General features: G+C 48.9%; 2 protein-coding genes and 1 pseudogene across 2 annotated transcripts; 2 read left to right on the plus strand and 1 right to left on the minus strand.

Moving 5' to 3' along the window:
- Positions 1 to 27,097, plus strand: part of LOC149329171 (uncharacterized) — a 377,016-nt pseudogene that overhangs the window by 262,263 nt on the left and 87,656 nt on the right.
- Positions 2,735 to 3,934, minus strand: LOC149329173 (uncharacterized). The gene has a single exon (XM_089560053.1). The coding sequence runs from the start codon at positions 3,932 to 3,934 to the stop codon at positions 2,735 to 2,737; it is 1,200 nt and encodes a 399-aa protein (XP_089416179.1).
- On the plus strand, positions 5,909 to 18,947 carry LOC149329174 (uncharacterized). The gene is made up of 4 exons (XM_089561179.1): positions 5,909 to 5,923; positions 6,315 to 6,378; positions 16,376 to 16,928; positions 16,983 to 18,947. The coding sequence occupies exons 1-4, from the start codon at positions 5,909 to 5,911 to the stop codon at positions 18,916 to 18,918; spliced, it is 2,568 nt and encodes an 855-aa protein (XP_089417305.1). The 3' UTR covers positions 18,919 to 18,947.

The following is a 27,097-nucleotide window of genomic DNA, read 5'->3' on the forward strand; positions in this document are numbered from 1 at the left end:
AAACCACTATCCAGCGGTTCCCATGATAGGACTTTGGAAACGGGCCCAGCAGATCTATGCCCACTTGCTCAAACGGTGCTGCAGACGGTGTCACAGGGTGAAGCTGACCAGATGCAAGGCTAGTAGGTCGCTTGTATCGTTGACACTGAGTGCAGCTGGCGACGTACCGCTCAGTCGTGGCCCGCATTTTCGGCCAATAGAAGCGTGCCTGGGTACGGTGCAGCGTCCGTGCCGAACCAAGATGTCCAGAGGTAGGGTCATCGTGCATGGCTTGCAAGACAGAGGAGTACAGGCTCTTCGGAACTACCAGCAGAAAGCGCTGGCCCGTAGAAGAATAGTTTTTCTTCCACAAAAGGCCATCTCGCACACAAAAGCAGCTGACGTTGGAAGGGTCTTCAGCCTCCGTAAGGAGAGACTGTAGGGTTAAGTCTTTCTGCTGTTCCGCTTTGAACGTTGCGACATCAGAAAAACAGGTGACAATGACGCGACGCAGTGGTCCAAAGTGTCGATGTTAGACTCCGACTCAGGAAGGGGCAGCCTCGAAAGACAGTCTGCGTCAGCGTGACGGCGACCACTCTTGTAGACGACTGTATAGTCGTACTCTTGTAGCCGGAGAGCCCACCGTGCAAGGCGTCCGCACGGGTCACGAAGGTTAACGAGCCAGCAGAGGGCATGATGGTCAGTGACGATGGTGAACGGGCGTCCGTACAGATAGGAACGGAAACGCTGGGTGGCGAAGACGACGGCTAAGCATTCTTGCTCGGTGACTGTATAATTGCGCTCCGGCTTGCTGAGCGAGCGACTCGCATACGCAACAACGTGCTCTTTGTTGTCGCATCGCTGGACGAGAACAGCGCCGAGGCCAACACCGCTGGCGTCGGTGTGAATCTCTGTGGGAGCGGAGGGATCGAAGTGGCGAAGTACAGGGTGAGACGTCAAAAGGAATTTTAGTTGGCGAAAGGCGGAGTCGCACTCAGGTGTCCACTCGTAAGCCACATCTTTCTGAAGGAGACCTGTCAGGGGGTAAGCTACATCCGCAAAGCGATGAATAAAGCGGCGAAAGTAAGAGCATAAGCCCAAGAAACTCCGCAGCTCTTTAACAGACTGTGGTGGCTTGAACGACTCGACAGCTGCAGTCTTGGCTGGATCAGGCCTGACGCCGTCTTTATCAACGAGGTGTCCAAGCACTGACGCTTGACGCGCACCAAAGTGGCACTTTTTAGAGTTAAGCACAAGGCCAGCTTGGCGCATACAGTCGAGGACGAGAGCTAAACGGTCGTTGTGCTCACTGAACGTCTTTCCGAAAATGACAACGTCGTCGAGGTAGCACATGCAGATTTCCCATTTCAAACCGCGGAGTATAGTGTCCATAAATCTCTCGAAGGTGGCGGGCGCATTGCAAAGGCCAAATGGCATCACATTAAACTCATAAAGGCCATCAGGCGTAATAAAAGCTGTTTTTTCTTTATCCGCGGGATGCAAGGGTATTTGCCAATACCCCGACCGAAGATCAATCGAAGAGAAGTAGGACGCTGAAAAAAGACAGTCGATGGCATCGTCGATTCGAGGTAGGGGGTATACATCTTTTCTCGTGACGGCATTCAGACGACGGTAATCCACGCAAAAACGCCATGATCCGTCCTTCTTCCGAACAAGAATTACTGGAGCAGCCCAGGGACTTGAGGACTCTTGTATAACGCCTTTAGTTAGCATCTCCTGCACTTGGTCATTGATAACCTTGCGTTCAGACGGTGACACTCGGTAGGGCTTTTGGCGGATCGGATGTGAGGTACCAGTGTCAACCCTGTGCAGGGTTCGAGACGAGGGGATGGAAGATGGGCCGCCGGGCTGCGAAAAGTCAAACACAGTGGAGTATCGCTTGAGGATGGTCAACAGTGCACGGCGCTCATGCGTGGAAAGCGAGTTGTCGATCATTCGGAGCAACTGCGACTCGTCGTAAAACTCTGGTGCTGCTGTGCCCAAGGCGTCGTCGGTAACCAAGGCAACGGATACCGGCATGTATTGGCTGCATGAGGCAAGCATCAGGCCTTCAGGCAGAACTACAGATTCCGTCGAACTGTTCACTGTCCATAGTTCAGTTCTTCCGTTGATTACGGAAACCATGGCATGAGGAACCAAGATGTTCTTCTTCATGCAATTCAAGTGGTTCGGTTCCACAGCCGCATCAAACACGTCGAGAGCGGTATCGGAGCAGGAAACCGGTACGCACACAGCCGAAGAAGGAGGCACGACAGTATCTCGGGCAACAGAAAAACTCTCTCTCCACTAAACGAGCCTTCTAGAAGACCAGTGGTGGAACATTTGCGACGTTGAGCTCACCTGTGTGACAGTCGATGTTAGCGCCACACACCTGCAAAAAGTCGAGGCCAAGAATAACGTCGTGCGTCGACCGGGGCAGCACGTACCACCATTTCCGTGCTGAAGACTTCACCACCCAAAGAAACCTTTACACTACACACTCCAACTGCTGGCAACGGTTCACCACTCACGCCACAAAACTGGAAATTTTTGTCCCATCGAAACAAAACTTTTCTTCCGAGGAGGCACTTAAACGCAGCACTCATAACCGAAACAGTAGCACCGGTATCCACTAAGGCCATCACAGGTACATCATCCACTAGCACATGTACTTTGTTCTGTAACATAACGACAGGCAGGGGTATCACTTCCGGCGGCAGACTTCCAGCGACCTCACCCCCATCGGTCGCGCCGACTAGTTTTCCGGCGGAGGCGAGGAGGAGCGGCGTCGGGGTGATGGAGATCGACGTGTTCGGAAAGCTGGAGGCGGCGTCACACTTCTATCAGTTGCCGGCGAATGATTCCGCACTTGTGCAGGCCATGAATTGCCGGAATCCGGCGGGCAGGACGGGTATCGAGAACGACCGGGTTGGTAGTCCGGACGCCGAGGATAGGTCGAGGAGCCGTAACGGGACGGTTGTCGGCGGGGACAAAATCGGGAGATGTGTCCGTGTTGACCACAGCGGTAACACACCAGAGAGGGACCGGGAGCAGGCTGCGCCGGCAAGTAGTCACCATACGAAGGACTGGGCCGAAAGTTCTCGTCGTATGTGGCCGGCACATGCCGGTAAAAGCCGGACCGGTGCTCCGGGGGCAATCGCGGTGTATTGTTCGGCCGCAGCCCTCGGGGTACCCGGTGATCCTCAAAGTCCGCTGTGTTAACGTCCGTTGGCGGAGTAGGACGCGTGAGATGCACAGGAGGTAGCTCTGATGAATTTCGAGTGAGTTCTAGTGACCTGGTTAACTCTTCGCGAACGATCTGGCGGATTGTGGAAGCCAGATCGCATGACGATGGTGTGTCTAGAGCTGCCACCGTCGTCACCCCGGCCAAACGTCCAAATTTCGGTGTGATGCGACTCATGTTCAACGTCTCGAACGTCCGGCAGTGCTTGATGACGTCAGACACGGACTCGAGACTTTCTTTTGCGATCAAAAAATTGTAGACGTCTTCGGCGAATCCTTTGAGCAAATGGCCAACTTTATCTTCCTCTGTCATGGCAGGAGAGACGACCTTGCATAGCTTCACGATTTCCTCAATATATTTTGTGCATGTTTCACCGGGAAGCTGAGCCCTTTGCGCAAGTGTTTGTTCAGCCCGCTTCTTCGCGACTGAATCACCGAAGCACGTCTTCAGCTCCTCTACAAAGCGGTCCCAAGTCGTGAGGGAATCCTTGTGGTTGTCAAACCACGTCAGGGCCGTGTCGGTTAGTGAAAACACGACGTTCGCAAGCCGGGCGGAGGAGTTCCACTTGTTGTAGCGACTCACCCGTAGGTAGTGTGTGAGCCATTCATCGACGTCGTCGCTAGAGGAACCCGCGAATGACCGTGGCTCCCGGTAATGCTGCCACGAACTGCTGGGCACAGACCTCGAAGCGTCGCCGTCCAGGGACATCATTGGCGCAGAAGGCGGCAGACCAACAATGCGACGACTGCGACGAATGTGAATCTGGGGATCCGTCTTCGGAGAAACCTCAATACCCCGCACCTCCACCAAGATGTTACGCCCAGTGGTTTATTAAGATCGGGACGGAGGATCGAAAAACAGCTGGGTCCGCTTGCCGAGCACGAGACGCCACCAACTTCGTTCTCCTCATCTTCGGCTTATCCAGCAACGCCGACCACGCAGAATGGGTATTGCTCTTTCATGGGCGTCACAATATGTTATTATTTTAATATTTACATAGTTGTAAACCTGTGTACCACTCCCCCTGTGCTTTCTACTATCCCCCACCTCTTTCATTTCACTTCCACACGCTGCCTACTATCCTGTATTTCCGCTGCCCCAGCTCAGGTACTTCACGCAGCGATGGCAGATGCCGGGGCTAGCCACAATCTTTTTCCTTCCACTTACCGTGTATAATTAAAACCACTTACTACACCTCAGGAAAAAAAGAAAGAAATAACGCTATTGCACAAGGCTGCAAAATCTCACTCAGCGAGGGGTTGTGAGAGCACAACAGGATACAAGACAGGTCATCAGCAACAATCACACGTTTCAAATCAAACCTTACACGAGCACTCCGTGCACGCAGCAAAGAAAAAAAAAAGATTGGTTGGTTTATGGTTGGTTTATGGGGTTTAACGTCCCAAAGCGACTGAGGCTATGAGAGACGCCGTAGTGGAGGGCTCCGGAAATTTCGACCACCTGGGGTTCTTTAACGTCCACTGACATCGCACAGTACACGGGCCTCGAATTTCTCCTCCAAAGAAATTCAACCGCCGCGGCCGGGATCGAACCCGCGTCTTTCGGGCCAGCAGCCGAGCACCATAGCCACTGAGCCACCGCGGCGGCGAAAAAAAAAAAAGAGGGAGAGGGACAAGGTTAACAACCACTCCAACACCATAAACGAACTGCAGTAAGACAAATGGAACTGCAGAACTGTTCAGGGTTAAACAAATGTAATTTGCCCCCGCGAATGAGCGCGCCCAGAACAGTGTGGCAGTTTATCAATGTTTGAACAGCAATGCGTGCGTGTGTTTTGTGAAACGACGCTTTCCTAGTCCTGGTTCACGGCAACTCTCCACTGCGATTTGTTGCGTGATTCACGTGGGTCGTGGTTTTGGCGCCCGTTGATGTCGCCAGAACGCAGGTGGCTGTAATTTGGGGGAGATGGCAAGTGTGGAAGGCGAGCGCGCCTGCCATTCCTTTTGGAGCGCAGCTTGTGCGGCAGTGTCAAACTTTTTCCATAGCTGGCATCGAGCAGTTGAGTCGTTTTTGACGGTAGCTAAAGCGTTAATAGCAAACAAAAAAAAAAAGCCTGCTCGAGGGAGATCTGCGGATACGCGACAGCGTGTGCAGCTCCTTCGGTCGAAAAGCCGTCGGCAACGCGTGTCGGAAATAATCGTGCGCTGTGTAAAAAAATAAAAAAAATTGTATCAGGGTAATTTGTGATTCTCGTGATTGATAATTGACTGGTGTGTGATAGGCGATGACGAGTTAATGAAACCATTGTAATTAAATGCTTAATTAAAGACATGAAAAATGAGAAAATGGGGCTTAGGAGGTTTCAGAATGAAAAGCCAGTGCTTGATGCTAATTAGGTAAAATTAGTGCGCGTAATTGATTATTTGATGCTCAGGATGGAAAGCCTAACGCACTACGCTATCGCGTCATGCCATTAAGGCGGAGCTTAAGTGTGCACCCCTTTTTATTTCATTGCAATCTTTCAATATATGCAAAGATAGCGTTCAAGAAGTCTTTCCCGTTGAAAAATGCTCTTATAGAGAATGTTTTGGTATGGCTGCCGCTTCGTTTAGATTCAGAACTTTCTACCGTAGCGAAAATTTTGCTTTTATATCTGAGCCTTGCTTATTTAAGACTGCTCTGCTGGTTATACGGCTGCCCTATAAGACTTGTCGGTAAAACGCGATGTTTCGTTGTCCGGTACGTTTCGTTCTTTGTTGCCTTCTGCAGGGGTGTGTCCTAGCAATACCGCCAATTAATAATGTAGCAGAGCACGTTTTTTTAATTTTTTTTAGTTCGTTCTTACTTATGTGTGTGCGCAGATTAGAGGACAGCGGGGGATCGCCGCATACCAAATGCATCAAACAGGGTCGATTCTGCACTGCAGTCCGCAGCAAGGGCTACGGCACCAAGAGCAGCGTCATTCCACGGCGGAATATAGTCCTGAAGCCGATGGTGACGAGGCCAACACATTTAAGAACAGATTATAACCCTCCCTTGAAGCTTAGAGAACGACCCCAGCAGATCCTTGGATATATAAAATAAGGCAAGTGAGGAGAATGTGGCGGTGAACCCTTTGTGTCGGCAACAGAAGCTTCGTTTCCAGGAGCGGAAACGACCCTCGTTTACTGAGCGCTACGTGGCCCAGTGTCAGGGTGAGGGGACAAAGGCCGGACTCCTTCCCAGCCTTGGCTGCAGCGCCGCAGAAAACTGACCCCAACGAAGAGATCGGCTATGCCTTTTCACTCGACCCAGTCCGACTAATCAGCGCGGTGATTCACGTAGAATCGATAGCAAGAGGGCTATCAGTAAGAGCTGACTATTCTGCGCGTTAAGAGACGACGAGCGTTGAAAGATCCTGGTATCTTGTCTAGGATGTTTTCATTTTTTGAGTTGTCACCATGCGCATTTCGTTAGCTGTTCCGAAAACGGTTAAACTGCTTCCTATGCGCATTCTTCATTAGCCTGCGGAGATTGCAAGTTCACAGCTTGCGGTCGTGATACTGTTTGATAAGGTATTGTGCACCATCAAGAGTACAAGGTTACACGCTTCTGTCGCCTCAGGAGGATAAACAATGAAGCGTTGGCTTTCGAGAGCAGCAACTAGCGCGTCCGCCATCCGGGGCCTGTCTGCCTCACTCCCGAACATGGAAATATAGAGGCTCAGCTATTAGCAACAACCAGCGGAGTATGGCTTCTGCGCTTTCTACTTTAAAGGGTCAGTCTACTGAATTTTATCGACCATATTTTCTTTGCGGCAACCGATAGCTCTTTACTCAAATCACCGTTTAGCCAGCTGTGGTGCCAAGAAGTGCGGTATAACATTTTACAATAGAATTTATTGATGTGGGAACACATCTGTATGAGATGGTAGTCCCATCTGGCAACCATCTGGATTTCCGCCGCGCGGCGACAAACATGGCGGCGCTCGTCGAAGCCGGACCTCTCGCTTCGGACTGAATTCTCGTTGTTGCTGCCTTTTTCAGTGCGTCACTGGCCATAAATGGGGCGCCGGTCTTTCACTTTGTCTCATCTCGCCTATAAGAAAACATATAAGAGGTAAATTTGCTTTATTTTAATAATTAGAGTGACGATTCTGCTGCTCCTAGGCTTAAGTGGAGAGTCGGTTTGTTTACAGCAATGGTTCCCGTCCTGACAACCAGATGGCGCCCCTATAGGCTGAGTTTATTTTTGCGTCTCTGCTAGCATACGCTGAACTAAAAGTCGGAATGTGCCTGCGTTTTGCGTACGTGTAACTATAAATATTCATGTGATTTACAGAAAAGGCGAGCGGTACGCTTTCTACAGTTTATTAGAACAAAACGTGCGTTTCTCTGACATTGGGGCATACAAACGGTACGTACTATATTCACTTATGCTTCTGCAAAAAAAGACTGCCACTTTCTTGAACAAAATGAACGTTTGGGGTCGCTACCATGCTTTTCTACGCGACTTTTAACGCCGAAATAAAATATAAATTCCTGCCTAAACCGGGCGCAGACCCATCGTTATTGATGTTATAGGGTGCCAAGTACCAGAATATGCCAATATTTATACACTCATCTCGGTGAGTAGACTGACCCTTTAACCCAGCAGTATTATACCTGTGCTACACGGCAACGTTCGAATGACATTCGAGAATTGGAATGACATTCGGACTCGACGGACTCCCGCGGTGCTACACGACACTTTCCAAACGCATTCGAAAGCCTCAGCTCGTTTTCAGTGTAGAACGACGGCGGCGGTCACACTAGTCCGACAACGACACTATATATCACGCTCAACAGCAGCAAGTCATTATAGTGAAATATCTAGTTTATTATAATATCATTGTAATGGGACAGATTTCTCAGGCCAACGACACCGACGAATCCGATCGGCGGACGGTCAGCCTTGTCGGCGGCTGAGCGAAAGCACGATGATGAGGCGGCCGTGTGAATATGTTCGCGCTTCTAAATGAGCGATACGAACGGCTACATTTCACATGTGCACACCTGAACGCTCACCTGCGATAAGCGCTTGAAAAATTAATTTCAGTGACGACGGCTCCCTTCCCTTCCGCGACGACTAGGCCTAGCGAGTCCGCCGGGTTGGATCTGTGATTTCGGTGGTTGTGAAGAGCGAATAACAAGCTTTGGCGAATGCAAATGGTCGCCGAGTGTAGTTTTGGCAACAGCGACCTGAAATCAACTATTGCTTACATCGCAGGGCACGTGTACGATGAACGGCAAACGCCGATGTGACCCAGACTGCCGAGTCGGGCTTTACGGCCAGAAGCAGTCGTCGCCGTCGCTAGCTTGTGAATAACAAGTTAGGCCGTTCCAGTTAAAGCGAATGGTCGCCAAACATACTTCTGCATGAAGTAGCTTGAAATAAAGTACTGGTCACGTCGGAGGAGGCCGGGACAAGAAGAGAGAAGCGCCGGTACTGCTCGATGTCAACAACCCGGCTGTCGTGTGTGTTTCTCAAGCGTGCGATCGCATCATCGCTTCCCACACATTGTCGCAATGCGTAAACAAGCATGGGTACAACTGGTAAAAAAGAAAGCAGGTTGTTTAATAGAACTAAAACACAGATTACGTTTTATGTCATGAAAAGAGCTCTAGCTGTTCCTACGCAGCAATGTAAACAACAGTATGAGTACAGTCGTCCTCATCGGCGCACTCCTGTGGAAATTTCATGCTGACGCAGTTAATGTTCGTTGGTATAATATTATCTCCAAGCAGAAAATACAAACAGCAGAAAATAGCGAGCAGCGGGTATCGAAATGAACAGCCACAGAGCCGAAAGCAGTCGCTCGGCTGTGGGCGGGGCGAAGCGACGGCAGCGGCGACGGCTATTGGTCGGTTCGGGCTCGAAGGCATTCCAAAATCTGGAATGTCTCCGCGTAGCTCCGTCGACTCGAATGTCATCTGAACCGAATGCCGTTGAAAAACTTCGTGTAGCAGCGCTGGTTTGGCATTCGAGTCGGATGACATTCGGTTGGAAGGCATTCGAAACGCCCGTGTAGCAGGGGTATTAGTAGGGTTGTTCAGCGAAAACCCGCCCTCGTCAGGCAAGCCCTGGCACAAACGCGACCCTTCATAATGACGTCAGCACTCCACCAGGATAAATAGTCCATCACAAGGCAGGCGTAGAGAAAGCCAAGGCGACTTCCGCGGTCTATGGAAACTGGTTTGAGGCCTTCTCCCTGGAGTGCTATACAACACCCTATCAGCTGGATAACAAAGCAGACCGCCCTCAAAACGGGAGCGGATGAATGAACTCGTCCTTAGCGTGCACTGGGCGACACGTCACCTTCCCGCACACTCGGATGTGGTAGATGTGTACAGTGGTGTGTCGGTTCCGCGAAATACGCTAGAATATACCTGGGGTTTTTCGCTCACATCCACGACGACGACTGGTTTTCTGTAGATGTGATTCGATTCGATCACATAGCTCGCTGTTGTCTGCCGAATGCTCAGTTTTCAAAAGCGGCCACTCATTCAGCTCTGCATTCATAGGACCTGAAATGGAAGTACTAAAGTCGGATACAATTCAAGAACGCAGCGGCTTTCCCCATAAGATGTCCCCCATGCAGCCAATGGCGTCGGCCGATTCTCATGACCCTCCGATCGCCTCACAATGCAGGGAGCCGCGCCTCAAAGGAGAGGGGGGTCGTACCCGACCATAGAGGGTATGGATCATCGCCTTTCAACTACCACTCCCTGATTTGCCACACTAGCAGAGTAACGAGAATCGGCCGACGCTATTGGCTGGAAGAAGGTTTGTCTTAGGGGGGTTTAACGTCCCAAATCGACTCAGGGTATGAAGGACGCCGTAGTGAAGGGCTCCGGATAATTTCGACCGCCTGGGGTTCTTTAACGTGCACTGACGTCGTACAGTACACGGGCCCATGGGCGTCCGGAAGAACCGGAGGGGGGGCGGGGCTTTGGAATTACGGATATTATTTATGCACTAGTTCCTCTTTGGTGCTAACCGCCGCCCCCCATACCCGGACATCGGGTGCCCCCCCTCTGGAAAAAGTTCTGCGGACGCCCTTGCACGGACCTCTAGATTTTCGCCTCCGTAGAAATTCGACCGCCGCGGGTGGGATCGAACCCGCGTCTTTCGGGTCAGCAGCCTATAACGCCATGACCACTGAGCCACTGCGGCGTCTCAAGTAGTAACAGACGGAGTATACCTCTGAGACTACCACGGATGTTCGAATTGCCCACGGCGCATTCGCTCGCTGCAGGAACGGATGACCTGCAATGCTATTCGTGCTAGAGAAGGTAATCAAGTCATTCGTAGATAGTTTAAATGTATGAGATAGAATAGCATGGAAGGTTGCGCTCTTTTGATCCGTATCGAATTAGCAGCGCGAAATGCGGTGAAATGAGCCACACGCTTTAACGTTGTGTAAGTGTTGCTTCTCCATTATTGTCCTTTGTTTTTTCCCGGAGCTTTCCAATTCGACATGGCACTTAACGCCAGTTTCCCCTTAGGTTACAGGTAGCGCGAGATCATAATAGCGATGCTAGCGATTCCCGGCATTGTCTGCATGCGCTTCGTTCTATTGTTTTTTTTTTTGTAAGCGTTGCAGTAGCAAGCTCGTCTTCAGCTCCATTACAATAATGTGCTACTGTCATCATCATCAGCCTGACTACTCCCACTGCAGGGAAAGGCTTCTCCCGTGTCTCTCCAATTAACCCTGTCCTTTGCCAGCGGCGTCCACCGTATCCCCACAAACCCTTTAAAGGTACAGTGAAGAGGAATCTGAACTCGTCTTTTTGCCGTGGGAACTCGATCTACACGTTCCGAGCATTCTTACAAACTGTGACCTATTGTCCTGTGTGGCCGATTTCCCTAATTAAATCAAATTAACGTCGGGCTCCCGCCTTTATTTTTTAAATCCTCCCCGTACGATGGGCGGAGTCGAAAAACGCGTGGAGTGCCTTTCAGCCAGCTCCGTGGAGGCTTTCCTTTCGCTTTATTTTGTTTTTTAGGTTTCCGTGAATAATTAGTTTCATTATCGGATAATATTGCCGCAAAATAAGCCCGCAGAAATAAAGATACGTGCGGACTATTTGCTACTACGGACTACGACGTATTACTCCGCCGATGGCAGAGCGGCAAGCCGCCACGGGACTGGGTGAAAGGCACGCCGCGCGTTGGTCGACTCCGCCCAACGTACGGAGAGATTTCAAAAAATAAAGGCAGGATCCGGACGTTAATTCGATTTAATTAGGAAAATCGACCACACAGGACAATAAATCAAAGTTTCTATGAATGCTGGGAACGTGTAGATAGATTTCCCGCGGCAAAAAGACGAGTTCAGATTCCTCTTCACTGCACCTTTAATATCCGCTGACTTAACTCTCTGCGGCCCTCTGGTGAGCTTGCCTTCCTGCACTAAATAAACGTAACAGCGCAGGTTAAATTTGAATACAATGTTAAATTACATGCCCTGCCCAAGCCCATTTGTTACTAAGATGTCAGTAAACCACGTTAGTTCCCTCACCCACTCCGCCCGCTTCTTGTCTCTTAACGTCACGCCTGTCATTTTTCTTTCCATAGCTCGCTGCGTTGTCCCCATATATCGATGCATTGTGCACTACGTGGAGTACTAAGTTACTATGGTATTATTCTTGTATTATGAGTTGCAGGCAGCACCTGAGAGGGTCTTGTAGGAATTGCATTTCACATACAGTGGACGCTGAGTGACCGTGGTAATCTGTGCCGCGTGTTTGCTTTACGACTGCATACGTCTTGTGCACTGCGATTTCTTTTTTCCTCTCACTAACGTTGCTACCCACTGCTTGTCCTTTATGAAATGGAGTAAAACAATGCAGTTCATGAACCCGCACAACCCGCGTCAGGTTCTGATTGACCAGCAATTGTAAAATTCAGGTACTATGGGAAATAACACTGCATGATTTTGCCGATACCTTAGCGACGTTTAATTGCTTTCTAGGGTAGGTGGTGAAAAAACGTACAAGTTGAAGCTAATGGAAGCTAAAATAGAGAAAAAACTACGCGTCGTATATTCCTACTACCGGACTACAGTGCGTCGCGCTTAGTAACCCGATGGATGCTGAAGGCGACTGACAGCAGCCGCTTTTTCTTTTCTTTTTTAGCGCGAAGAGATGCCCGAGACGTAGTCCGGGTGATTGCCACCTGAAAACGGTCCCCTGAGTTCAATTTACGGTCACGCCCACATGGATTGTCGCATCCACACTTCTCATAATGAGAGCCCGACAGAACGCGAACAAGCTGCAGACGTTGATTCTTGCACTGTTCGCCGCGCGACTGAAGGGCAAACTTGCGGATTACGAGACGCAAAATATATTTCGATGGAGAAATGCAATACTAGCCGCGCAGCCGATCCTTCGCCGAACTTTGCCCGCTCCACGACCGCTGCGCACCTCTTTGGCCCATATCTAAATGCGATAAACTTGTGGAAACTTGTGCCGCTGCCTTTCTTCAGTACTGCAGTTCAACCACCCACACCAAAACTCGCCGGAATATTGCAAAATGTGTTCAAAAACGCTCAAGCGTGGCATATCCAAGGCACACGCTACCGGCTTTTGCCTGCACAACGAAAGTCACTGCCGACTCCAGCGCCGCCGCATCTCCGTGACGTCACGGCCTGAGGCAGCGCACACTTTCAAAAATTTTCAAAAAAAGGTTTTTAGGAGTAAAACTATGGCTTTTCTAGCGTGGTATTGCCAGGCCTCGCGCACACCAGAAAACCGGTGAATCATTTAGGTAGTAAGCTGATTAAATAATTTCAAATAGTTAACTTGTTAACTATTAGAGTTAGGCGCCTGGTTGCAATTGGAGATCTGTAGCCGGTCGTTAGTAATAGCCATATCAGTTTTTAGACTTAAAAAAAACGCGATTATCCTTGGCGCTGTGGCTCGACAAAATTTGGCTTTTTCGACTATAGTCGGACACAACTAAAGTCTGCACTGAAGCTCCCACATTCAGCTTCTGCACAGAAAATTCCTCCACGACGAAAAAGTAGTCGGCTGCTTAAACGTTTCCTGTTAACTAAACAAGAAGCTATTACAAGAAAAAGATTATGAGTTCTAGAATTTTGATACATGGATTGTTTGATATACTGAAACATTAAAAGGCTGATTTTGTTCACTGTTGCTATTAGCCAGCGGAGTAATACAAGACGTCGCAGACCGCGGCCCAGTGTTATCAACTGCAGTTTTTTTTTTAAGTTGTATCCTACTTAGTTATGTGCACTGGAGGGGTTGCGTCTCCTGCCTGCTTTCGAAAGTGCACGTATTTTCCCACGATGCAACCAAACTTTGCCGAGTCACACTGGCGAGGGTAATGGCGTTTTCGAAACTCTAAAAAGTGATATGGCTATTACTAACGACCGGCTACAAATCTCTAATTAGAACTAGGCGCGTAACTGTAATAGTTGAAATGTTAATTTTTAAAATTGGGTTAACCAGCTTACTACCTAATACGAATCTCCGGTTTTGTTGCGTCCCCGAACACTGGCAATACTATGCCGCAAAGCCATATTTTTACCCCAAAGAGCCTATTTCTAAAAATTTTTGAAAGTGTTCTCTGAAACACCCGGTATGTAACCGTGCAGAAGCACATGTGCCAGGGTCAAAAAGACGCAAGCACTGCAAGAAGGATGAACCACGAGTTCAGGAGATAATGATTCTTGGCAGGAATACACACACGAATGCACGGGAGGTTTTGGAAGCGTTCCACATAAAAAAAAGTGGGGAATAGATTGTGAGCCATATTTTTCAAGACCCAGATGTCATATCTTGAACGGTTTCGTTGATGCCCTGTTCTCGTTTTTTGCGCATGCCTTATACCCCTGTCACACGGACGCTTTCGATGCACATTGAACTCGATCTGCATTGAGATTTTCGAGCACGCTCGAAACACTGGTGCTACACGGGCATTTTCAATGCTCCTTGAGAAGTTTCCCTCATGTGCGTTAGGTGGCGCCAAATGTTTCTCCAACCGCCATAACAAGGTGATGTCCGGCAACACTGTGCAGTCGGGGGCAGCGGCAGCCAAATCCGTAGCCAGACGTGCGACGCACCTCTGTGCCTGTGCTGTTGTGCGATGGAACCCGAGGGTCCGTAACGCCTCCGCGATTTCTGCGTAGACTACGGCGTTTCTCTTCTGGTGCCGCAAATTATCTAAGCGGTCTAGCCAGCAGTCGATGAGAGCGGCTGTCTCGCGCTCGCTACACAGTGTGCGCGTCGAACGTCACTGGAGGACGCCATCTTTGTTGTTTACACTGACGGCGAAGCTTGTAGCGTGGTGCCGAGATTACATATAAATATGTTTGCATATAAGCAGGCATAGTGCCTGAAAATGTTCTGTCTTGCATTTTAATCAATTACAACAACAACAGTTGTAGTTTTGTTTTGTTAACTAGTGTTTATATTTATAGCTTCGTGAGAGAGAGAGTGCTTTCGATTGTGCCTGGAACCTCAAGCACTCTTGAGGGGCCGGCATCCAGTCAAGCAGGATCGAGCTCGATTAAGCTTGAAAGTAGCCGTGTGACAACCGTCGATCTGCATTGAGTTCGATGAGCATTGACTCAATGAGGATCGAAAGTGCCCGTGTGACAGCGGTATTAATTTTTCTGTATATTTCCTGGCTTGGCAGCGGGTTAAATCCGATGCAATTAGCGCATGTCCTGCGTCGGTCTGTCTTGCGTTTGTCTCCCTTCAGCGCTATTGTTTTTGTCTCAAATTACTCTTTGGTCATTTATCACATTTAACCTAATCCGTAATCTTGCGGTAAGTGTACTAAACTCCGCCGAACACTTATGGATCCTTCATAAAGTTATCCGCCTATCTGCAATAGGTATTCAGAGGCTTGGATTAAGAACAGTTGGGATAAGAGTTTAGGAATACTTTAGTAATATAGATTCGCTGCTGGCATTTCCTTGTTAAGTCACTCAGACGATGAATTGCAAAGTATGATCAATGACTTAGACAGGCAGACAAGAACGGTGGGCCTGAAACTTTGGCACGAAAACAAGTTTACAATTAAAATTAAGGCTCTGGAAGTGGTAAGGAAGTACTTTTACATAGGGCAGGTAGTGACCGCGGATCCGGATCATGAGAGAGAAATAACTAGAAGAATAAAAACGGATTTGAGCGCATTTGGCCGCTTCTCTCAGATCGTGAATATCCCATAAGGGAAAACTATATGCCGGCTGTATCTTAGCGGGGCTAACCTATGGGGCAGGGATGTGGAAGTTAACGAAAAGGGTTCAACTTAAATTGAGGACAAGAGAGCGAGCTATGGAGATGAGGATGAAATGCGTAACGTTAAGTAACGGGAAGAGGGCAGGGTGGGTCAGAGTGCAATCGCGGGGTGATGACGTCCCAGTCGAAATCACGAAAAAGAAATGGACTTGGCCAGGCAATGCAGTGCGAAGTCAGGATTACCGATGGTCGTTAACGGTAAAGGACTGGACACCAAGAGAAGACAGGCGTAGCAGGGTGCGGCAGAAAGTTAGATGGGTGGATGAGATAAAGTTTGCGGGGATAAGCGGTGCGCAGTTGCCACATGACTGGGTTAATTGGAGATGCATTGCCGATGCGTTTGTCCTACAGTGGACGTAGGCTCATTATGATTATACATCCCGCACGACGCCGTGACACTCGAGTGTTTTTGCCTTCATTTATAATTTCTCCTGTTTTCTCTTCCTTTGTTTACGTAAGAACGCATCCTTGTAGCAGCTTTTAAGGTTACTTATCCTCTCAAGCTCTATTTTCATCTCCTCTCTGGATGGATAAATGGTTTGCACGTGACCTCATCAATTCCGTGCTTGTTTGGCAGGGATATAGATCTTGCAGCACAGGGTAGGGACAGAAGGCGATTTTAAGAAAACTCTTAGCTCGTCTCATGCCCAGGATTATCTTGCCAACATGTTCTCCACGCAACCTTACACGCCAACTATGCCGTTGTGGGTCACGCCCGGTTGAATTATCAGACGAATGAACGAGACCACGGCAGTGCGGACACGTTGCTGTAAAACATGCATGGTGAATGATTTAAATTCAGCATGCTGTCCATTCCTCAAGTCACGAGCCTGGGCGAGATCAGCAGGAAATTGAGCTGTGCCAAGGGCCTTTTATTTATTCCGCGATGCTTTTCTTGCAGGTCAGTTCCACCCGCACGGGGCTGCCACCATGCAAAAGCGGAAGCGCCAAGATGAAAGCGCTGCCGTCAGAACTGACCAAGCGGAGGTTGTGTTGCCCAAAAAGGTTCCGCAGTCAGAAGCGGTTCCTGTGGAGGTGCCAGTTCCCGAGGAGGCTGGTGTTCCCTTAAACAAAGTAGTACCCGAAGACGAGCAGGGGCCCGCCGCTGTGGAGGTGCCTGCCGAAGCCGAGGCATCACCAGGCGTAGAGGAACCCACAGGCGTCGAGGAGCGCGTAAACGAGGAAGCCCCCGAATACGTGGAGGTGCCCGAAGACTTTGAGGCGCCGAAGGATCCGTCGTTGCCACTTGAAGAGATGGACGGAGTCTGCAGCCAGCACGCCGGTCTGAGAGTCGACCATCGACGACCATGCACGAGCCGGGAAGGCCATCTGTGCCACATCGTAGCCAATATTAAAGCTTGGAACAGCTTCTTCTGGGCCGTCGGGCTGGAGCTACAAGAGGACGCTGCCTCCCAGCTCATCCTCGTTCCGGCGAGTGGCTGCGCGCGCACGCAGTGTTTTTCCTTCCTGTTTCGTCCTTTTTTTAGCGTACGACATTCTTTCGAGAGAAATACCAATATGACGGAAGAGAAGCACCGAGCCGCGACACTTCTGTACTATCTGCTGACTAAGCACCGGTGCGTTGCGGAAGTCACCATCAACGATGAAATCCTCGCTGGCCATGAAGATATCGTGTGCCTCGCAATTCGCGACGCGCTGGAGCTGAAGAGGCTTTCGTTGGACTTGATGTCGCCGAGATTCGTTGTCACCAGCGCCCTTGCAGCGACTATAATTTCTCTGACACGACTGACATCGCTCAACCTGTCCGTGGAGTTGCACAGGCACTTGATTGCCGATCTTGCGCCACTCCTCGCGCAAACAACTACCTTGAAGAAGCTTATAGCTTTGGAGGTCAGTGTGCACCCTGAGGCCTCCAACACCTTCCTATCAAGGCTCTTCCAAAATAGGAGCATCCGAGACCTGTCACTCTCGTCAAGGATTCTTAACGGCGGCGGTATACCCTACGGCCCAGGCAACCCGCATATCGTTCTTGGGGCGTTCCTGCAGCAGAGTTCGTCCCTAAGATCGTTGTTTATAAAAGAGGCTAAGTACGGTCCAAAAGTGGACGTCTTGACTATCTGCGATGCCCTGGCTACTCACAAGGGGCTGGTTAGACTTAAGCTGGAGGTTAACACACTCAGGATGAAGTACGCGACGGCAGTAAAGCAGCTTCTGCGCACCAACAAGACGCTCAGGCACTTCAGCTTCACGTGCAGCTACACCGACGATGACGACGAAGTAGTTGAAGGATTTCATAGGCATGTATGCCAAAGGTGGCACATTCTGCACTACAGTGACGATGACCGAGTAAAGCACTGGATCTCTGCTGTGCTCGAGAATGACACCTCCATCACGGAGTTGACATTCTCAATGTGCGGCTTTAGCCTCAAAGAGTGCCAGCAATTTTGTCGAGGGGTGACCGCGAACAAGTCGCTGAAGAAGATCATCCTTAAAGACCTCGGTCACCATAGATGGGGAATCTGCAGAACGCTCTCTGAATGTAGCCTGCAAGACAGAGTGGTTGTCAGTGGCCACTGCGCGGTGTACTACACAGGCAGAGACACCCGTCCTCTGGGCTGCCCCTCGTTCGCAGTGCCCCTCGCCCGGCTCCAGACCGCTGTGGACAGAACGACCGTGTCTATTAACCTCACGCACATCACCCTAAGTGTGTACTCGATTTTGTGCTTTAACGGTGCGACAGAGCCAGCCTCAACGCCCATCGTTCAGATGATCCAGAGCGCGACTAGCATCACACACCTGGCGCTGTGTCTGGAATTTCCGTGCTGTCACCAGTGCTGGAATGTGTGCGGACCCGCTATATGTGAGGCCGTGTGCCGAAATCCGAGCATCCGCAGCATGACCTTCATTTTCTCTACGCACAATTCCTGTGACATGGCACCGCTCGCCAGCCTCCTGCTCCGAAGTCGAGCCCTCCGTAGTTTCGCATTACACTCTCCCAGTCGCGAAGATTTCACTTCGTTCTTTACGGAGCTGTCAAAGCCGGAGCTTGCGGATAACTACTCTCTGCAGGACCTAAGCTGTGCTTATTATGATCATGAGTTGATGGGAGAGTGCCTGGCCATCCATGACATCATACACAGGAACCGAGCCTTGGTAAAGCGGGCTGTTCGCTTCGTCACCGGCGCCCGTCTGAAGTACACCGCGGAGGCCTTCGAGAGGGTCTCCACCTCTCCGACCTTGCTAGACGAGCTTCAGGCGACGGCGTTCGTCGACGAATCTCAAGCTAAGAAGCTGATTGCTCGGTGCGTGCTCGGACTGCAAGACTTTACACAGTTCATGCGCCTCGCAGGCGTAGTGCGTGAAGCCATCGAGTGCAGCGCCAGAGATGACGGGAAGACGCAACTGAGTGACTTGCCCGAACCCTGTCTACGTCACATACGGCAGTTCTTGCTCTTGAGCGACGTGGTTGTTTCACCGGAGTAGGATGATGGCGTACTAACTGTAAAAATGCGTGTTCCTGTAAATATGCGTGTTGCGTCTACCCATTGTCAAAAATATCATGATCGCTTCGTTGTGCCATGTGCTTCCAGTTTTATTCCTTAAGAGCGAAGCCTGTTTTAGTTATATTAGCCAGATAGGCATGCATTCTACCATGGAATCGCAGCGTCAGCCACAAGGAATTAGTTACTGAGCGAACTGAATGCCAATAACGTTGTAAGTGATTAAATTTATTTTCATAATTTAAACTCAGTTCATTGGTCACAACCTGCCCTAGTTGGCAGGTATAAATTGAAGAGTAGGGAATTCCCCTCTCCGTGTTAGGGGAGATGGAAGTGCGGAAGTGAAGATTGAGACTGAGTGGAACACGGCGGGGGGCCAGATCAGATTTCCCTGATTCGCATCGGCACGCTGAGGCTTTCTCTTACGGCTGACGATGATAGAATCAACGGCCAAATGGAGTAAGCAATTGCTAAACCAAAACTGTAACAGCTTGTAATGATTGATGCGCTTTGCCGTTTATCTAAGTTGTTCAATTTTTTGCGGGGCCATATACTATAAAGGAACCGGCATCACGCATGCTGTGATAATAATCATTCTGTGATACCAATAAAGTGGTGCCTGTATATACCTCACGCACTCGGTGTTCTTTTCGTTAGTTGCTCACTCCCCACGCGCATAACAGTAAGTAGCTGCCCAAGCATATACCCTTCTGAAGTAAGCAGCTGTTCTGAATAATACAGTTAGAGCGCTGCTCGGTCTTTTTGACATTTTCTAACTGCTGGCTTCAGGTGCGTGAAAAGAGGTCGCAAGGCACGATTCATTAATCTTTCAAGCAGGCACTTCAGACACTCTTGATCTCGAGGGCAGTCCAGCATGCCAAACCGCTACACGTTGACGCTTGCTTATCGGAAATGTGTAAGCAACAAATATAAGAAAAAGAATTTGCCTGCAGCGTGCCCCAACCTCTCAATCTTTCTTATAAATGATGCATTGATATTGAGTAAATAAGTGCACATTGACTGGCCAGATATTGTTTTTGTGAATTAATCTAAAATGAATATCCGGGCTTGGAACTTTTTCGTAGTTATCGCAACAGCGCAATAAGGAGGACCCGTGTCAAAAAGTGCAAGAGGACACAAAAGCGAATGTTTAAGCCACGCGCTTATGTTTCAAAGGCAGTTCTTGCGAAGTCCTTAGTACTTCGTAGTTTCCGTTACTACAACGATAAATTAACCGACTTGATGGGAACCGAAAGGGCCGTATGACAAGCTGTACGTAAGTCGCAGGTTGCGAAGAAAACCCTTTGTTTTTCAAGGGTGCAAAGTGCGGACAGAATTTCATTCTTATTTTCATTCCACAATTCAGAAAGCTGTCTAGCTTTCCTTTGTAGCCGTTTACTTGCGCTCAGGTGGATGTCAATGAGTAATTAATACCTTATCGCAATTAGACACTACGCCATCTTTATGCATTAGGGCAGTGAATAATACTTAACCCGCAACCTGTGAAAAGGCATAGACAGATAAAGAAGGAAGGCAGGGATGCTAACCGGAAGAGAGTTCCGGTTGGGTGCCCTGCTCGAGGGAGAGGAGGGTATTTAAAAGGGAGAGAGAGAAATGCGGTTTCCCTTCGTACCGCAGTGTCCATTCATGCGTAGGTTCTCGGATGATGGCTGCAGTTAAGTTGAGCCACAAGAATTGGATGCAGCGCGTCCAGTAGTTGCAGTGCGTTGTGTTCTGCTGGCGTGCGCAGGCTAGAAAGCAGAGCACGGAGGACATCCATAAAGGATGTGAGTATCGCAGTCACTCTAAGGTCTTGGATATGGTCCGGATCGTGGCTGTTGTCGGGGTCAGCCGTAGGCTTTGCACATTGAGAGTGCGGCAACGTCCCCGACAGGTAGTGAGGACCAATTGATAGAGTCAGTAGGCGACGCCGGGCTTCCTTCATTTAGCGCAGTTGTTTTTGTATTGCATCTGTTATACTGCGTGCAGCACACGAAACCTATCTTTATTACACTTTTTATGTGACCAGGCACAGAAAAAGCGAGAAGGCAATTGACGTTAATCTTGCAGTTAGTTAAAATGATTCTTATACTTTCTAACCATTACAGCTAGTGGGCACGTGTTTACTCGAAACTCTGAGTCGGTTGCACTCCTCGACTGCTACTGATGGCAGAACAACAACATACGCGTGTTCCTAGGTAATCTCGTCCTGTGTATCAATTTAACTGAAAGGGGGTCCGAATAAAGTTGCAATATGCCTAGGATGATAAACGACGCCGATTCACAAATATACTCCAGCAAGAATTTTTTTAATCCGTTTGGTAGAAACTGAGTTATTTGTAGTCATAATGTGAATTGACAGGTCTTCGCGCCTCTCTCCTCCTCACTTTTTGCGCGCTCTAATGTCGGCGCTCCTCCACCGCCGGCGCCACCCACTCGGTCCCCCCGCCGGCCGCCAAGCGAGCGGGAGGAAGGGGCGGAGCTTCCGGCTGCGGCCAAGCAAGGCCTCTCCGCTTGCTCCGTGACGTCACGCTAGTTGCCCGTCCTCCGCTCGCCGCTGCGGGGGTTTGCCGGCAGTTTTCAGCGCATTAGTTTACTATCCGAGCTCCAATTGCTATAGTAATGAGACAATAAACATGAGTTAGCGACTGAAGAACAGCTTTTTAACCGCGTGCTTAATTTCGTTTTATATCTACCGTGTTAACGTATTATAATTTGTTTTCTTTCGTGACCCTCGCGATACACTTCGTGCTGCAGCTAAGTGATTCGATTTTATAGTTTCATGGTAATACTTGTGACAAAGCACTGCATTGCTACAGTTCCTTCTCTTCACTTCATCGCAGTTAGTTCATATTAAGACCAAAATATTATTTCCGAGGCAGCATAGCAGTGAATTGCAGTAGAATGCACGAAATGCAGTATCTAGCGGAATCTCATGTATTGTACAGCTTTTTGAAAAAACCGCAAGTTTTTTTGCCATTTCCGAAGGCGGATGACGTGCTAAACATTGAAATAAACAAAAACAATTAAGTCATGGAAAAGAGTAACCTGACGACTATGTGAACATTTTATTGCTCTCGGTGCCTAGCATTAAGATATTTCGATTGCTAAATTTTTTTAAGCTGCCTGGCAGCTAACTTCCGATTGCTGGCCTAAATGGCATCATTCTTCAATTTCAGTGCTAGTTAGTGCAGCCTCACCATGCCTATAGTCAAAGATACTGTCAGATCTGGAAGGTCTGTGACAGCAGATTTCACATATGGAGGCGGCTCAGTTTCTTAACTAAGAAACATTGAGGACTTTTCGTTCGCAGTGACTGTCCGAAACTTGGTGTCGCAAAAGTTGACTAGCTTGATTTGCAATACTTCAAACGAAGACACTGAATTTATAGACACTGAATTTATAGGACACAATCTGCCAAGCAGTGTCTTTACCGCAGCCGGTTTGCCTTCTTTTGACAATCTTTTTAAACAAATTGTAGTACTGAAATATTTTTGGAATAGCGCATACAGACACATATATACGAAACCGGTACCGTTGAGACATGTTCCTCGCTATCATAAACCGAGAGTGCGCACTCACTACGGCAAAGCAACTAGAAAATATTACGTGCCAGCTATCTTTAACGAATTACCGGATGATTTATTTTCTTTAACCACCCGTAAAAACTGCGTGTTGCTGTTCAAGCGTTAGAGAATCTTTAACATGTACTAAAATCTTATCAGTGCTTTTTCATTCTTTCCGTGCCAAAATTTTTGTGTTTTTCATGTTTACGTCTTTTAATTTTCTTTTGCCTCTGATGGAGCTCTGATGTAGCGCGAAGATTGCCGCGGCTGCCGGTTGTCGCCGCACAAGCCCACTTGTGGCTTCGGCGCTTCCGTTTCTTTGTATGTTCAGATTATGCTGAATAAAGATTATTATTATTATTATTGTTTAGTGTTGGGCTTTTTAGAACATAAGATAAGCAATCAAAAGCGGTTAAATTGCAGTTACTTATCTTGGAACGCATGGTTGGCGTAAAATCCTTTCTAAAAAGTTTTCTGCGTAAAAGTTTTCTGCGAGCTTCATTCTTGGGAAAATTAAAGACCCCAACTTTTTGGCCACCGTCGTAATTTCCGTGGCGCCCATGCACACAGCACCGGCCTATGTTGGTGCGGTTATAAAATGAGTGTGTTTTGCTTCAGCACCAGATCATGGTTTAAACGCGCACAAGTTAAGAGAAAACAGTCTGATGACCTGCAGCTCGAAAACTGAGAAGCCGGAAAAGAGAAATGTCAGTACGTTGGCTACCTAACCTAACCACAGGGGCACGATCCACCCGCGTCGCCACCCAGGTGCCATGCTCCTGTGCTGCATCCGCCTGCGTTTCACAGAAGTCTCCCCATCGTTCGCGGCAAAGCCTTTCGCGGTCGGGCAGGTCGGGCAACTAGTGTGACGTAGGCCCCTGTGGAAAGGAGGAGTGAACAGGCCTTGTCCATGTCAGCTGCGTGACGTCAGAAATGGACGTCACGGCGAACCAATCACGGCACTTCGCCGCCGATGCAAGGATCGCTGCGTTACGCATTGCGAACGGATTTGGGCGAAAGCTCTACACCGCAGGTCGCCGCGAAGCGTGGAAGCGCGAATTTTTACAAAATATACTGTAAATGCTTGGTTCGCTTTTGAGGTCCTGTACACGGCATGACCACTCGGTGGTCAGTATAGGTTTTTCAGGGACCCTTTAACCCAATTTACCGCGCCTTCAAGGCGCCTTCCGTGAAACATTTCTTCCATTTCGTTGGCCGAAAGCGGATGGCGAACCGTTGTCCACTTCACCTGTCGCTGCGATATGATCAACACAGCTTCTACCGCATCGTCGCCCCTTTGTATGTGTACGATTACGGGTATTGAACTGAATCTTGTAAAGGCAGATATCTCGGGATCCATGGATGTTAAAGAATTCCAACAAAATTAACAAACATGCGCGTCACCCACAGTGTCTTTACAGTTTATTCATTTATTTTATTTAAAAATACGGGAGACAACTATTACCCCACTCCGTGTCTGCATATAATGGCACAGCCTGTGTGCGTGAAGAGCGCTCACGTAGTCCCAATAACCTTTTCTTTAAAGGTTGCAAGCCGAATTTTGAGCACTCTGAACCCTAACGGGCAATTAGAAGTCTCTGAAAGGCACACTTTTGGAGAAATAAATGTTGGCTTGTATTGAGAGGGTACGACGTTCTTATCACAAATAGACCAAAGAAAAAAAAAGAGCATGGTAAAGGAGGCCAACCTTCAGTAAACCTGCTCTTACAGTATAACAATGCTAGCATGTGCCACGTATTTTTGCCAGAGGAACGTAAACAGGTACGAGCATCACTGGAATGAGTCATACAAAGCTACTGAGGTAGATAACAGAGCTCAGCACAGACGACTCGCTATAGGGGATATTCAAAATTCCGCAAGTGCGCTTTCCCGCATAACAATGTTGCCCCTAACAAGATGGCCGACTTCGCTATAAAGGAACTACATGGGCTTCAGGACAGGCGCTAAAGGTGTGGATAAATGTGAGAAACGTATTTTGGAAGAATCAAACAAAAAAACAGTCTCTCTTGCTTTGTTTCAGCTGGAAACGCATGGTCCGCCATCTTGTTGGGGGAAACATTGTTATGCGGGAAAACGCACTTGCGGAATTTTGAATATCCCCTATTGCTGCGCGCAATACTTACTTGCCCATGACACGCATAGTTTCTCCATGTATGCGCCTTTCACTTCAACTTGACATAGGCGTTACGCTTTTGTGAAAGCTGTATTAGCATTTCCTCGAGGTTTTCCCCAAGAAGAAGCTATGCAGAGTCCACGTTTTATGCGAACAATACGCGAGCCAAACACGAAACCTAACCTTCCCGGCATTCCTGAACCGTTTCGTGATGAATGAAGTGCGATGGCGAATGCCCTCCCTGTTGGTAGTGTTGAGAAACTTACACAATAGTTTTTAGGTGCGTGAAAGGGTTAATGCAGCCCTACATCACTTGGATGCCAGAAAACGCTTTGCATCAAATGTGAGCTGAGTCGTTTTAACCCACATCCTTCGCAGTTCGGTTTAAAGGCGGAGGTGAGCATGCGCAATATCAGTCCGCGGCGCCGTGCAGATAAAACCAACGCAGCTCTTCGTGCTTCAGCAGCGACGTACGAAATTAACAGCGTAAACACTGTTCTCCCTAAAAATGCACGGTAGTCACTCGAGAGGCTGATGCAGCGAATGGCAGTCTCGTATTTTCTGGTTTCATACCCTGGTTAGCGTTGCCGATCTTGGATTTGTTTATACGATTAATCTCTTCGCTATTGGTTCTTTTCGGTGTTTTGCGGCTCGCAAGTGGCAGAGAATTACAGCCCCATTTCCTTCCTCAAAAAGCGTTGCATTCAAAGGGCAACGCATCGCGCCGAACGGGTGGTGCCGTTCCATGGACTCCGTGGCAGCGCTACAAGACGCTGTCGCGTTCCACTCCTAAAGGCGAAGCTTAAGCGTCATTAATTGGCAGTTAATTAATGCCCCAACAAAAATGCGCAGTGAAAAATCGCGTAGCAGAATGAAGCACTAAGGCTTTCGCCTTTCACCACTTTAGCCGCTAAAGTTCCTTGTAATTTTTTTATAACTAGTAAAGAACAAGGCCATCATTTTTGTTTGAGGAAGGGGAGCCTTGCTGGAAATCTTCAGCAGTCTAACTAGGAGAACAATTCCCAGTTCGCCGCCGCGGGGGCTCAGTGGTTATGGTGCTCGGCTGCTTTCCCGAAAGACGCGGGTTCGATCCCGACCTCGGCGGTCGAATTTCAATGGAGGCGAAATTCTAGAGGCCCGTGTACTGTGCGATGTGAGTGCACGTCGAAGAACACCAGTTGGTCGAAATTTCCTAAGCCCTTCACTATTTCATCCCTCAAAGCCTGGGTCGCTTTGGGACGATAGACGCCCCAAAACCATAAACCACAATTCCCAGTTCCACCACGACGAACAAAGTGAGTTGAGGTCACATGAGGCGTACAAAAGCTGTAACAGTCACTGCTTCATTGTTTTAATTGACTCAAACTGTTACGTCGGCCACCCCGCAAGCGACCTCCAGTCGTTTTGCCCGTGGTATCCTAACCGAAACAATATGAGGGTAAAAAATTCAGTTTATTCCACATGCCGATGCATATTTACTAATATCTTGCGTACAGGGAAAAAAAAAGACACGCACGATATATGGCCGTTAATTTGTAATTTCCAAAGAGCGCTACACGGCTTATCTTGTAGCTCCATTTAGAAGCTCTTCATTTTTGATGCTTCATTTCCAATTTACACCTGATTTGCTTGTCCAATCTGGTAATAGGGTAGGTGCATGCCAAATATGGCTGCTGAACTACGCATAAATTGTCATTTTTTCACAATAGAACGCCATTTTTCGTAACTAGGGAATTTTTTATTGCAAATGGGGGAGAAGCGGCATTTGGAGGTTGGCAGCACTGCTGCTCGGTTACTTCTGGCAATTACGGTACGTGATAATGTGCGATCTACAGCCTATATCCGTGACAACGCTTGAGGCTTGAGTAGGCGCGTAGACACCAGCCGGACCTTGGCAGAGAGGAAGGCACTGTGTGTGGAGGGGCGTACCCGCCCTTGCCAAAGCCATGCTGATACCCGGATGACGTTGCACGTGGGGCTTCCTTCTCGCACACTACAGCCTTCTCCCCTTCCCGTTGGTTTGGTCTTCGGAGGACTCTCTCCACACGCGATTCCACTCCCAGTCGCATTCAGCACTTCCCCGGGGACGGTCAGTCGGTGGACAGTGACACCCGCATTGACGTGGACTGGCCGTGGTTAAAAAAGATCTCGCAGCATCACTGACACGTCGACTCTGGAAGAAGACTTCGGCACAGCGCGTCACACTTCATCCTGCCTGCCAGACCTGCACGGTAAGCGCAAATGACTTCCTACCAAAGTGTCATTTGTTGCGCAGAGCGGTTCTAAAGATTTTCTTATAGCGTCCAGGGTCTTTCACGTAGAAATGATGGGTGTGTGCCGGAAAAAGAGATGATGTTCGTGTTTGGCCACGTTTTTCGCTTCAGCGCGTAACATGAGCAGTGCAGGCCGCAGTGGGAGACGAGGATCTCTTTAGACACAGCGGCGGCGGCCTTTCTCACTGC

The sequence above is a fragment of the Amblyomma mixtum genome, chromosome 9 (assembly GCF_055824585.1).
Source record: "Amblyomma mixtum isolate Tamu chromosome 9, ASM5582458v1, whole genome shotgun sequence".
Taxonomy (NCBI): domain Eukaryota; kingdom Metazoa; phylum Arthropoda; class Arachnida; order Ixodida; family Ixodidae; genus Amblyomma; species Amblyomma mixtum.

Excerpts from the sequence above, each read along its gene's own strand:
- LOC149329173 (XM_089560053.1), bottom strand. The coding sequence starts at position 3,934 with ATGATGTCCCTGGACGGCGACGCTTCGAGGTCTGTGCCCAGCAGTTCG.
- LOC149329174 (XM_089561179.1), top strand. Across the intron at positions 6,379-16,375 it reads CTACGTGGCCCAGTGTCAGG|GTCAGTTCCACCCGCACGGG; the intron begins GTGAGGGGACAA and ends CTTTTCTTGCAG. Across the intron at positions 16,929-16,982 it reads AGTGGCTGCGCGCGCACGCA|AAATACCAATATGACGGAAG; the intron begins GTGTTTTTCCTT and ends TTCTTTCGAGAG.